This window comes from Pongo pygmaeus, chromosome X (assembly GCF_028885625.2).
Source record: "Pongo pygmaeus isolate AG05252 chromosome X, NHGRI_mPonPyg2-v2.0_pri, whole genome shotgun sequence".
In the NCBI taxonomy this organism is placed as follows: Eukaryota; Metazoa; Chordata; class Mammalia; order Primates; family Hominidae; genus Pongo; species Pongo pygmaeus.
The window spans coordinates 157746518-157760667 of record NC_072396.2 but is presented as its reverse complement, the minus strand read 5'-3'; the positions used below and the strand labels follow the sequence as shown (position 1 = coordinate 157760667).

The window sequence follows — 14150 nt, the reverse complement described above, 5'->3', positions numbered from 1 at the left end:
GACAGACTGCTTCTCAAGTGGGTCCCTGACCCTCGTGTAGCCTAATTGGAGACACCTCCCAGTAGGGGCCGACAGACACCTTATACAGGCGGGTGCCCCTCTGGCACGAAGCTCCCAGAGGAAGGATCAGGCAGCAATATTTGCTGTTCTGCAGCCTCTGCTGGTGATACCCAGGCAAACAGGGTCTGGAGTGGAGCTCCAGCAAACTCCAACAGACCTGCAGCTGAGGGACCTGACTGTTAGAAGGAAAACTAACAAACAGAAAGGAATAGTATTAACATCAACAAAAAGGACATCCACACCAAAACCCCATCTGTAGGTTACCAACATCAAAGACCAAAGGCAGATAAAACCACAAAGATGGGGAGAAACCAGAGCAGAAAAGCTGAAAACTCTAAAAACCAGAGTGCCTCTTCTCCTCCAAAGGATCACAGCTCCTCACCAGCAACGGAACAAAGCTGGATGGAGAATGACTTTGACAAGTTGACAGAAGTAGGCTTCAGAAGGTCGGTAATAAAAAATTTCTCTGAGCTAAAGGAACATGTTCTAACCCATCACAAGGAAGCTAAAAACCTTGAAAAAAGGTTAGATGAATGACTAACTAGAATAAACAGTGTAGAGAAGACCTTAAATGACCTGATGGAGCTGAAAAACCATGGCATGAGAACTTCGTGACATATGCACAAGCCTCAATAGCCAAATCAATCAATTGGAAGAAAGGATATCAGTGATTGAAGATCCAATTAATGAAATACAGTGAGAAGACAAGGTTAGAGAAAAAAGAGTAAAAAGAAATGAACAAAGCCTCCAAATAACATGGGACTATGTGAAAAGACCAAATCTACATTTGATTGGAGTACCTGAAAGTGACAGGGAGAATGGAACCAAGTTGGAAAACACTCTGCAGGATATTATCCAGGAGAACTTCCCCAACCTAGCAAGGCAGGCCAACATTCAAATTTAGGAAATACAGAGAACGCCACAAAGATACTCCTCAAGAAGAGCAACTCCAAGACACATAATTGTCAGATTCACCAAAGTTGAAATGAAGGAAAAAATGTAAAGGGCAGCCAGAGAGAAAGGTTGGGTTACTGACAAAGGGAAGCCCATCAGACTAACAGCAGATCCCTCGGCAGAAACCCTACAAGCCAGAAGAGAGTGGGGGCCCATATTCAACATTCTTAAAGAAAAGAATTTTCAACCTAGAATTTCATATCCAGCCAAACTAAGCTTCATAATTGAAGGAGAAATAAAATCCTTTACAGACAAACAAATGCTGAGAGATTCTGTCACCACCAGGCCTGCCTTATAAGAGCTCCTGAAGGAAGCACTAAACATGGAAAGGAACAACTGGTACCAGCCACTGCAAAACCATGCCAAATTGTAAAGACTGTCAATGCTAGGAAGAAACTGCATCAATTAACGGGCAAAATAACCAGCTAACATCATAATGACAGGATCAAATTCACACATAACAATATTAACCTTAAATGTAAATGGGCTAAATGCCCCAATTAAAAGACACAGACTGACAAATTGGATAAAGAGTCAAGACCCATCAGTGTGCTGTATTCAGGAGACCCATCTCACGTGCAGTGACACACATAGGCTCAAAATAAAGGGATGAAGGAAGATCTACCAAGCAAATGGAAAGCAAAAAAAAGCAGAAGTTGCAATCCTAGTCTTTGATAAAACAGACTTTAAACCAACAAAGATCAAAAGAGACAAAGAAGGCCATTACATAATGGTAAAGGGATCAATTCAACAAGAAGAGCTAACTATCCTAAATATATTTGCACCTAATTCAGGAGCAGCCAGATTCATAAAGCAAGTCCTTAGAGACCTACAAAGAGACTTAGACTCCTACTCAATAATAATGTCCACATTAGACAGATCAACAAGACAGAAGGTTAACAAGGATATCCAGGACTTGAACTCAGCTCTGTACCAAGAGGACCTAATAGACATCTACAGACCTCTCCACCCCAAATCAACAGAATATACACTCTTCTGAGCACCACATCGCACTTATTCCAAAATTGACCACATAGTTGGAAGTAAAGCGCTCCTCAGCAAATGTAAAAGAACAGAAAGCACAACAAACTGTCTCTCAGACACAGGGCAATCAAATTAGAACTCAGGATTAAGAAACTCACTCAAAACTGCACAACTACATGAAAACTGAAAAACCTGCTCCTGAATGACTACTGGGTAAATATCGAAATGAAGGCAGAAATAAAGATGTTCTTGGAAACCAACGAGAAAAAAGACACAACATACCAGAATCTCTGGAACACATTTAAAGCAGTGTGTAGAGGGAAATTTATAGCACTAAATGCCCACAAGAGAAAGCAGGAAAGATCGAAAATTGACATCCTAACATCACAATTAAAAGAACTAGAGAAGCAAGAGCAAACACATTCAAAAGCTAGCAGAAGGTAAGAAATAACTAAGATCAGAGCAGAACTGAAGGAGATAGAGACACAAAAAAACCCTTCAAAAAAATCAATGAATCCAGGAGCTGGTTTTTTGAAAAGATCAACAAAATTGATAGACTACTAGCAAGACTAATAAAGAAGAAAAGAGAGAAGAATCAAATAGACACAATAAAAAATGATACAGGAGATATCACCACCGATCCCACAGAAATACAAACTACCATCAGAGAATACTATAAACACCTCTACGCAAATAAACTAGAAAATCTAGAAGAAATGGATAAATTCCTGGACGCACACATCCTCCCAAGACTAAACCAGGAAAAAATTGAATCCCTGAACAGACCAATAACAGGCTCTGAAATTGAGGCAATAACTAATACCCTACCAACCAAAAAAAGTCCAGGACCAGACGGATTCACAGCCGAATTCTACCAGAGGTAGGAAGAGGAGCTGGTACTATTCCTTCTGAAACTATTCCAATCAATAGAAAAAGAGGGAATCCTCCCTAATTCATTTTATGAGGCCAGCATCATTCTGATACCAAAGCCTGGCAGAGACACAACAAAAAAAGAGAATTTTAGACCAATATCCCTGATGAACATCGACGCAAAAATCCTCAATAAAATACTGGCAAACCGAATCCAGCAGCATGTCAAAAAGCTTATCCACCACGATTAAGTCAGCTTCATCCCTAGGATGCAAGGCTGGTTCAACATTTATTGATTACAAATCAATAAATGTAATCCATCACATAAACAGAACCAACGACAAAAACCATATGATTATCTCAATAGACTCAGAAAAGGTCTTCAACAAAATTCAACAGCCCTTCATGCTAAAAACTCTCAATAGACTAGGTATTGATGGGATGTATCTCAAAATAATAAGAGCTATTTATGACAAACCCACAGCCAATATCATACTGAATGGGCAAAAGCTAGAAGCATTCTCTTTGAAAACTGGCACAAGACAAGGATGCCCTCTCTCACCACTCCTATTTGACGTAGTGTTGGAAGTTCTGGCCAGGGCAATCAGGCAAGAGAAAGAAATAAAGCATATTCAATTAGGAAAAGAGGAAGTCAAATTGTCCCTGTTTGCAGATGACATGATTGTATATAGAAAACCCTATCGTTTCAGCCCAAAATCTCCTTAAGCAATGTCAGCAAAGTCTCAGGATACAAAAATCAATGTGCAAAAATCACAAGGATTCCTAAATACCAATAATAGACAAACAGACAGCCAAATCATGAGTGAACTCCCATTCACAATTGCTTCAAAGAGAATAAAATACCTAGGAATCCAACTTACAAGGGATGTGAAGGACCTCTTCAAGAAGAACTACAAACCACTGCTCAATGAAATAAAAGAGGACACAAACAAATGGAAGAACATTCCATGCTCATGGGTGGGAAGAATCAATATCATGAAAATGGCCATACTGCCCAAGGTAATTTATAGATTCAATGCCATCCCCATCAAGCTACCAATGACTTTCTTCACAGAATTGGAAAAAACTACTTTAAAGTTCATACGGAACCAGAAAAGAGCCTGCATCGCCAAGACAATCCTAAGCAAAAAGAACAAAGCTGGAGGCATCACGCTACTTGACTTCAAACTATACTACAAGGCTACAGTAACCAAAATAGCATGGTACTGGTACCAAAACAGAGATATAGACCAATGGAACAAAACAGAGACCTCAGAAATAGCACCACACATCTACAACCATCTGATCTTTAACAAACCTGACAAAAACAAGAAACGGGGAAAGGATTCCTTATTTAATAAACGGTGCTGGGAAAACTGGCTAGCCATATGTAGAAAGCTGAAACTGGATCCCTTCTTTACACCTTAGACAAAAATTAATTCAAGATGGATTAAAGACTTAAATGTCAGACCTAAAACCATAAAAACCCTAGAAGAAAACCTAGGCAATTCCATTCAGGACATAGGCATGGGCAAGGACTTCATGACTAAAACACCAGAAGCAATGGCAACAAAAGCCAAAATAAACAAATGGGATGTAATTAAACTAAAGAGCTTCTGCACATCAAAAGAAACTACCATCATAGTGAACAGGCAACCTACAGGATGGGAGAAAATTTTTGCAATTTTACCCATCTGACAAAGGGCTAATAACTAGAATCTACAAAGAACTTAAACAAATTTACAAGAAAAACACAAACAACCCCCATCAAAAAGTGGGCGAAGGATATGAACAGACACTTCTCATAAGAAGACATTTATGCAGCCAACAGACACACCAAAAAATGCTGATTATCACTGGTCATCAGAGAAACGCAAATCAAAACCACAATGAGATACCATCTCACACCAGTTAGAATGGCGATCATTAAAAAGTCAGGAAACAACAGATACTGGAGAGGATGTGGAGAAATAGGAACACTTTTACACTGTTGGTGGGAGTGTAAATTGGTTCAACTATTGTGGAAGACAGTGTGGCCATTCCTCAAGGATCTAGAACTAGAAATACCATTTGACCCAGCCATCCCATTACTGGGTATATATACCCAAAAGATTATAAATCATGCTACTATAAAGACTCATGCACACATGTTTATTGCGGCACTATTCACAATAGCAAAGACTTGGAACCAACCCAAATGTCCAACAATGATAGACTGGATTAAGAAAATGTGGCACATATACACCATGGAATACTATGCAGCCATAAAAAAGGATGAGCTCACGTCCTCTGTAGGCACATGGATGAAGCTGGAAACCATCATTCTCAGCAAACTATCACAAGGACAGAAAACCGAACACCACATGTTCTCACTCATAGGTAGGAACTGAACAATAAGAACACTTGGACACAGGGCGGGGAACATCACACACTGGGGCCTGGGGGGTGGGGGGCTGGGGGAGGGATAGCATTAAGAGAAATACCTAATGTAAATGACGAGTTGATGGGTGCAGCAAACCAAGATGGCACATGTATACCTATGTAACAAACCTGCATGTTGTGCACGTGTACCTTAGAACTTAAAGTATAATAATAATTAAAAAAAAAAAAAGAGAGATGTGACCTTGTAGCCACTGGCCTCACTAATCCTAATCTGGGTATTTTCTTTTCCATATCACATCTTGAAAGGGAGGCCTTACGTTTGCTCCTACAGGACTCCTGCTTTGCTGTATTTTCTCTAAGAAACACATCCATAATGACGGTGTGTGCCGCCTCAGGTGAAGCGAGAAGAGAGAAGCAAGTTAGCCCAACCTCCTCCTTCCTGCTGGGGAACATTCCAACCACTGACTCCTGGAGGGAAAAGGAGAGAACATTCTGTTTCAAACTAGAGAGAGAGATGAGAGCGCCCCTCCTTCTAAGAAGACGTGTGACATCTTTGTAAAGGGGAAAGGTTGTCGGAGCCCCACCCTTGCACAAGGTCCAGTGCAGGAAGCTAGAATGTGGCCACTGAGAGCTCATCGCTTCAGTCCATGGGCAGACAATACCAGGCAAAGTGCCCCTCCCCAAACACCTCAGTAGAGTTTGGCTATCCAAGGAATGCCAAGTAATGTTTCTTAGAACTTTCTTTGGAATCCTGAAATGGGGGCCTAAGCCTTGGATTATAAAAGAGGATTCCCCTATTTCCCACCACCTCATGCCTCATGCTTGGCCTCCTCTGCAGGACTGGGCCAGATGATCAGATGCAAAGAGAAGGATTCGCCTGAGGCGGTACACACCTTCATTATGGATATATTTCTTAGAGAAAATACAGCAAAGCGGGAGTCCTGTAGGAACAACAATAAAGCCTCCCTTTCAGAATTCAAAGATGTGATATGGGAAAGAAAATACCCAGATTAGGATTAGTGAGGCCAATAGCTTGGAGGTAATTTCTCTTTAGAGGTGTCACTTTAGCCTTGATTATGCTGGGGCAACCCAGCTTGACCTTGTCCTTCCATGGACCTGCGGTGTCCATGTTTCCACCAGTTGTTCGTTTCTCTATTTACTTTTAGGACAAAAAAAAGTCGCCAGCTTTTATTTTGTGGCAGACCTCTCAGAAACCCATCAGCATGCCTGTGAGCTTAGCTTACGCTGTTCCTCTGCATGGAATACCTTCTCTCTCCTCTCCACGGTGAGTGCCTCCTCTTCCTTCAAGGCCTAGCTGAACTGCCCCCTCTGTGAAACTTCCTCCCCCTCCCCGGGGAAGGTGAGTCACTTCCACTGCACCTGTTTCTGCTGTCATCCTCACACTCAGCACCCTGTAGGACACCACGAGACCCTGGAGGCCCAGCAGACAGCCTGGAATGGAAGATGGGTTTGAGTGAATTATCGTGCTGCCGCTGGCCATGAGGCCTTATCTGTAAAACAGCATCCTTCTTGCCTACCTCAGAGCTACTGTGAGGCTCAAACAAACCCCCAGGGTTAAAGTGGGAGCTGTAACTTGTAAAAGAACCCCCAGGTGTCACCTCATTCATTGATTTCCTCATTCACAAGTTATCAAATGCCAGCCACCATCAGGCAGAAGCTGACAAAGACACACTGCCAACCTTCAAGGAGCCCGCCATCTAGGGTGGGAGACAGGAGCAAGCAAAGAGTCACAGAAGTGCGTTTCCACTCTGATGAGGGCAAGCCCAGAGCACCAATGCAGGCTACTGGCTCAGGGAAGCCTGCCCCAACTAGGAGATCCCTAAGCTGACTTCAAAAGGCCCCAGAAGAGTGAGTAAAACAGAGGGCATGGTGTCCTGAAAGACATTCCATTGCCAGGGCTGGGAAGGACAAAGTGATGGCACAGAGCCAGCATGTTCTTATAACTGTGACAAGCTGTGTCACAGCAAGTGTGAAGCAAGATCGGGAGCAAAGTTGAGAATATGTGGGGGCTGTGTGCCAAGCTAGGGAGTTACAAGGGGGGAAAGATGGTGGAGCCCCTAGAAGTTGGAAGCAGGAGAGAGTGTTGCGATTGGAAAGATCACCTTGGCTGCAGTGTGGGGAAGAGATTTTGGACAAGTCTAAGGCTCCAGGCATGGTGGGCAGGGGGAATGACAAGAGCAAATCAGAGACAAGAACTACATTTGACTCTTGAACAATGTGGGGGTTAGGGGCACAGAGCCCCGAAGTCAAAAATCCACATATAACTTCTGACTCACCTAAAACTTCACTAATATAGCTTACTGTTGGCAAAGCCTTACCAATAATGTAAACAGCTGATGAACAAATATTTTGTACATTACATGCATTACATACTGTGTCCCAGCAATAAATCAAGCTAGAGAAAAGAAAATGTTACTATGAAATCATAAGGAAGAGAAAATATATTTACTATTCACTGAGTGAAAGTGGATCATCATGGTCTCCATCCTCATGGTCTTCCTGATGAGTATGCTGAGAAGGAAGATGAGGAGGAGTTGATCTTGCTGCTCAGGGGTGGGAGAGATGAGAAAAAATCTGCCTGTAAGTGGACTCACAAGGTTCAAACCCATGTCGTTCAGGGGTCAACTGTAATATTGCCTGAAGACCTGCTCAACATCAGGCCACTTTACATATAAGTAATTCATCCCATTGAGATGCAAAAGTATCCCATCAGGTAGACGTACTGGTCTCACTCAACAAATGAGAAACAGGCTCAGAGAGGTTAAGCGACTTGCCCAAGGTCACACAGCCTGCACACAGCCTGCACAGAACTTGTGTTTTTCCCTTGTACTGTCAGGCTTCCGATCTGCAGGCTGATGGAGTGGGAAGCAAGGTGTGGAGGCACATTAAGCTAGAAGGGTTAGCAGGGGCAAAACTGGGCAGAGGGATCACAGGCCAGGCTAAGGAGCCCTTTACAGTCCAGGCTCTGAAGGTTTAAGAGCAGGGAGATGCCCTGACCAGGGCCGTTCACTACGAAGATTAACCTGATAGAGCAGGGAAGACTAGCTAGGTGAGAGCTGGGAAACAGGGGAGCTACTCATCGGTTGTCTAATATGTGCCCCTCTCTGTTCTAGGTCCTGGAGTACCAGTAGTGAATATAACAAAGATGCCTGCCCCCAGACAGCCTGCCTTCTAGTGGAGGGACAACAAAGAGCAAAATAAACAAGCAAAATATACAGTAGGTCACAAGGTGATAAGAACTATTGGAAAAAAAAGTAGAGCAAGGTGAGTGGCTTGTTTGTACTGGGGCCTGCAATACTTAAATAGGGTGCTTAAGAGGAGGCAGGCGGAGAGGACAATTGGGACAAAGATGAGAGGCAGGAGTGTGGCTGGCACATGAGGTTCAACCACAAAGCCAGTGTTCTGGGGCTGGAGCGAGCCAGACGAGAGAAGAGTTGTGGAGCGATGGGAGGGGACACGTCGTACCAAGCTTTGGAGACCATGGTGAGAACTCTGGCTCGTACTACTTGGGGGGATGATGATGACCCAAAAGTCAGGAATCTGTTCACTGCTGAAGAGAGAAGAGGGCGAAGGGCAGCAGCTCCACTTAAAAGGTTCTAATAAGCCTCGGGCCTTTCTCTGGCTGAGAAAGTTACTCTCTGCCCTCTGTCTCCCTAGATTACTGCCCCAATGCCTGGAGGAAAAACAGGTGAAGGCTAAAAGCCACGGGGATAGCTAAAGAGGGCAAACTGGACGTCCAGCTCCACTTCTGCAGGTCTATCTCAGTCCACAGCCCTTGCACACGCTCCCTTTTAATTCTCCAAGCATACCTCTCACTTCCAAAACTCCTGTGACTCTGCTGATGAGGGCGTCTCGGCCTGGAATGCTCCTCCTTATCTGCACTGTGTGGGTGTTAAAAAGAGTATATTTTGATGACCTCTCCCCGCCCCTCATACTCGCTCACATCCCCCTCACTCCTTTCAAAGTCCGTTCCCAAAGGCCCCAGTTCACCGTCCTGGGCTGCTTTTAGCCAGGTAAGATCTAAAGTGATCCTCTCTTGGAACCTGGTCTGGGGCCTATACATCTGGGTCAGTCTAGGGGTGCTCTCGAAGGGCCACCCTCAAAGAGCAAGCCTCGGCTGGATTCAGTTCCTAGGTCCCAGCCGTCCGACCTCTGCGACAACGCTCAGCACACCCCTTCCCCTCTCCGAGTCTCAGTTGCCCCGTGAGTACAGTCCCTGCTCCAACACGCAAGGTAATCGTTTCTGGCTGCTCTGATGCACTCGGTCCCTAACGCAGCCTTAGATCAACCCAGAAAGCACCTGACCCGGGCGGCCCCGTAGCTCCTCACCCTCCCGCACTGCCCAGTCGCTGACACAGGGTGGCCTCCAATGGCAAGGAAACGACTCTTACCCGTCCGTAGGCGCCCCCCTGGCTGGCCTCAGCTCGCAAGCAGACTGCACCCACTGAACTCCAGCCCCGGAGCGCCACCCTTTACTCCCCTCCCGCGTGAGCCGAGAATCAGCCGAGCTTCCTCCACCAAGAGGATTGGCCCAGCGCGGCGACGACTCAGCCAATTGGCGCTCACGGCGTGATCTTGCCCAATAAAGACCGGTCTCTGTCGCCAGCGTGCCCCTCCCCGCGCTGGGCCTGGGCTTTGCCAGGTTAGTCCCACCCTCTTCGGCCCTGCACCAATAGGGAGAGGCGGCGACAAGCGGACGGCCAATGAGGAGCAGGGCTGCGCGCGCGGGGCGGTGGGAACGGCGCCGAGTCAGTGTACACGTCGGTTGCCTAACAACCGGCAGCGGACTCCTTTGGCTATGGTGAGTGCTGCCGCTCTGTCGCGCCCCACGCCCAGCGGCTGAGCCCTTCCCAGGCCCCAGCTCGGCCACGCCGCCTCTCCTGCGCCTTTCTCGGCTTTAGCGCACCAGTCCTTCCTTTGAGCTCTTTCCCGGGAGAGTAGGGTACAGACGCTAACCAACCTACTGGGCCTGCGCTTCGCTGCTGCCTCCTCTTCACCCACAACAGGCCCACACCCGCCCCTCGGGCTCCCCTTGCATTCCCTGATCCCCTCGGTGAACCTCCCTGGGCAAAAAAGACTCGAATCCCTCACAGGCCCCTGACTCTCTCAGACTTTGGCCCCCCTGGCCGCCTCATTCTGCCAAAATTTCCACACAGAGCTGGGAAAAGGTGTATTTTGTTCTGTTAAAATGTTTTTTACAATTTAAATATAGGGGCATTCAGGGGATGCTTTAGCTTCTTGGAGAAGGCACGGAAGTGCCAGATGGATTGAGTTTTATTACTTGATACTGACACAATATACATCTTAACAACTTACTAATATTTGGCCAAATCTAGAAGTAATTGGGAAGTCGGAGTACTTACTGGGAAGCGGAGTACTGGGAGTGGGCATCGTAAGACTGTTTTCAGAACCAGGATCCCCACATTCGGGAAGAGCTGATTATCTCTAGTTATTCACAGTCATCTTCTTGACTAGCTCTCTTTTGGGATGATTTTCAGTAAGAGGTATCCTTACTGAACAAGTGATCTCCCTGCTTCTAGAAACAACAGCAAAGAAAAGGGAGGGGTAGAAGTTCATGGAAAGATTCATTGTTCTTGCCAGTAAACCCTGTTATCTTTCTTGTTAAGCAAAGCTTTGGAATTGGTTATATAAATGACTTCAAAAATACATATGGGTGTCTGTAACTATGTTATGTAAATATGGACTGTATGGTATATTATTGTGCTTGTGTATTGCATAACATATAAAGGCCTCCAACTTTAAGAAGGCAAACATGGCATCAAGTTCTCAGCGAAAAAGAATGAGCCCTAAGCCTGAGCTTACTGAAGAGCAAAAGCAGGAGATCCGGGAAGCTTTTGATCTTTTCGATGCGGATGGAACTGGCACCATAGATGTTAAAGAACTTAAGGCAAGCTCTATGCATTCCTGCCGTACTGCCCTTCCTTTCCCCTGCCTCTTCCTTGTCATCTCCCTATCACTTCTCTACCCCTTTTGCCCTCTTCTCCCTGCAGTAAGTAACAGGGGAGGTTGTACTGTGCTGTTTTCCTGTCTTTACTTACCTTGAGTATTATTAAATAAAATTGATTGCAAATATCAGTTAGATCAATGTCATAGTGTTTCCCAATCATATTAACATGACCACATCAGATTCTGGCTTAATGCTCTCAACACTGTTATGTTTGCTCCTGCTAGTTTAGATGTGCTTATTGAGACGATCCTGTTTTCATTATAGGTGGCAATGAGGGCCCTGGGCTTTGAACCCAAGAAAGAAGAAATTAAGAAAATGATAAGTGAAATTGATAAGGAAGGGACAGGAAAAATGAACTTTGGTGACTTTTTAACTGTGATGACCCAGAAAATGGTAAGTAGCTAAGACAATTAGCATGGTATGGAGCCCCAGTCATCTGCAGAGGCCCATGGCATCTTCCTGTTAAAACAGTCATGTGACCACAGAGCAGTCCAGGTAGCAGCTGCATCAGGAGGCCTGCCCTCCCATCATGTTACTTTGGGCTCCCAAAACAAGCCCTTGTGCTTCTTCCTCAAGACTTCCAAGCAGATACCTCTTCCCACAGAATTCCAAATCAGTTAGGAAACAGATATGGGATAGGGAGAGATATAGGGATAGGTAGCAAACGTCACCTTGGATGGAGTGCCTGTCTTGCCTGGTGTTTCTTTGAGGCCAAAATGGGCTTCCTGACACTTGCTGCAAGTCTAGACTCGAGTTACATTGTTAAAAAGGAAAGGGTGACCTGACCAGGCAGTGGCAGGGCTACAGGACACGAGTAACCGTGATGTCCCCCTACTCATGTGTTTTATGTTCTACTTCTTAAGTCTGAGAAAGATACCAAAGAAGAAATCCTGAAAGCTTTCAAGCTCTTTGATGATGATGAAACTGGGAAGATTTCGTTCAAAAATCTGAAACGCGTGGCCAAGGAGTTGGGTGAGAACCTGACTGATGAGGAGCTGCAGGTTTGTAATGCATCACACTGGAACTTAAAATTCCCACCTTTGAGCCCTCTGTGACTTTTCCGTTACATTTTCCCTAGTGTGAGCACTTCTTTGAAGGAAAGCCAGTGTACTTTGTCCCTCTGCAGACAACTTAATTCTCCTTTAATAGTCAGACAAACCTATGAACCCTGCTTCCAGAAAAATGCACATATGCACAATTTTGCTTACTATTTTAGGTTCCAGGAATCCCTCTAGTCAAGGTAGTCTTCAAGGTCCCTCCCAGGTGATATGTTTGACAAAGTATGAGTTGCTTTTCAAATAACTTATCAGAAACCAAGCAATTATCAGGAGTAGCATACTGGCATTGGGTGGACTACAATTATCTATTCACATAGATAAAAATTATCTATTCACATAGATTAAAAGTCTATTGCGGCCGGGCGCGGTGGCTCAAGCCTGTAATCCCAGCACTTTGGGAGGCCGAGGCGGGCGGATCACGAGGTCAAGAGATCGAGACCACGGTGAAACCCCGTCTCTACGAAAAATACAAAAAATTAGCCGGGTGCGGTGGTGGGCGCCTGTAGTCCCAGCTACTCAGGAAGCTGAGGCAGGAGAATGGCGTGAACCCGGGAGGCGGAGCTTGCAGTGAGCCGAGATTGAGCCACTGCACTCCAGCCTGGGCGACAGAGCGAGACTCCGTCTCAAAAAAAAAAAAAAAAAAAAAGTCTATTGCTTGCCAGGCACAGTGGCTCATGCATATAATCCCAGTACTTTGGGAGGCTGAGGCAGGAGGATCACTTGTGGCCAGGAATTTGAGACCAGTGTGGGCAGCATAGAGACCCCGTCTCTAAAAAAAAACATCTATTACTTAGTCACCTTTTGGCATTAGTTTATAAATTAACCTGGATCTTTACTGTCATATAGGAAATGATTGACGAAGCTGATCGAGATGGAGATGGAGAGGTCAGTGAGCAAGAGTTCCTGCGCATCATGAAAAAGACCAGCCTCTATTAAGATCAGTGTCTTCTCTTTCTACTGCAAGCACATGTAACTAGATTTAGTGCCTGCCATGGTGTGAAATCTGGCTTTTGAGAACACAAACTTTTCCCCCACGGACCTCTTATCAGTTTAATAGTGACCTTGAGCCTATTTTAGCCGTTTGGAAGTGTTCTTTGATATTACAGTTCTTTGTAAAATGACCTGCGAATTACCCTAATTCTCAAAAGCAAAACAAGAGCACACTAGCGTGAAGAAAAGGATCTTAAAGCTTTGAGCACCTGCCATTTTGCCTTGCATTGTTTCCCTCTTGTCATGCATTTCCACATATCCACAAACACAGAACGACTTTAGACGAGCACATGTTACACCTGTGTTGCCACAAGCAGTCATTCTTGATGGCTCCAGTTTTTATTTGACACTTGAGTTTAGTTTTCTCTTTTATAAACCCAGTGAACTCTTGCACTGGCATTTGGATGTGTGTTAATGCTATTTGTTTTGTCTTAAAAATAAAACCTTTCTCAGTTTGAACTTGTGTTCTCTAAGGATGAGTTCTTTCGCTTTGCTTATGAGTTCCTCTTCTCAATTATTGTGTTGAAGACAGCCTATTAGATACGAAACTCCTTACCAGCCTATGGACAGAAAATGAATAATCCTTTGCTACTTTCCTGGCGTGAATTGCTTTTTGCCTTGGGAACCTGCTGGTTTGTAAAACTAGCAGAATTTTTATATCACCTAAGCCTAAATGATGCTCTAAAAATAGTTTTGGCAAAATGTAAGACTGGAAAAGAGTCTTGTTAGTAATTTGTGCTTGAATAAAATGGGGAGAGCCAGGCTAATCCAACACTAGGATGGATTCAGCCAACCTCTCATGAATTTATTTGCTTATGGTATCTCATCGACTCTTGGAGGTGTGTTGGGCTGAGTGACCCTAT

At 44.8% G+C, this 14150-nt stretch overlaps 2 protein-coding genes across 7 annotated transcripts in view; one reads left to right on the top strand and one right to left on the bottom strand.

The window, feature by feature from the left end:
- NSDHL (NAD(P) dependent steroid dehydrogenase-like) overlaps positions 1 to 9916 on the bottom strand; it is a 38429-nt gene extending 28513 nt beyond the window's left edge. The window contains exons 1-4 of one of the 6 annotated variants that reach the window (XM_063660407.1): positions 9663 to 9789; positions 9081 to 9152; positions 7721 to 7814; positions 6631 to 6702 (exon numbers count right to left, since the gene is read on the bottom strand). The gene's annotated coding sequence lies outside the window, so the exon portion shown is untranslated. Of the gene's footprint in view, positions 1 to 6630; positions 6703 to 7720; positions 7815 to 9080; positions 9153 to 9662 lie in introns of all 6 variants that reach the window. The other 5 variants (XM_063660406.1, XM_054471347.2, XM_054471349.2 and 2 more) reach the window with 5 other exon arrangements.
- A 13-nt stretch (positions 9917 to 9929) lies between these two features.
- CETN2 (centrin 2) lies at positions 9930 to 13746 on the top strand. The gene is made up of 5 exons (XM_054471372.2): positions 9930 to 10072; positions 11021 to 11179; positions 11504 to 11632; positions 12103 to 12240; positions 13144 to 13746. Exons 1-5 carry the CDS (start codon positions 10070 to 10072, stop codon positions 13231 to 13233), a joined length of 519 nt encoding a protein of 172 aa, XP_054327347.1. The 5' UTR covers positions 9930 to 10069; the 3' UTR covers positions 13234 to 13746.
- Positions 13747 to 14150: the final 404 nt, after the last annotated feature.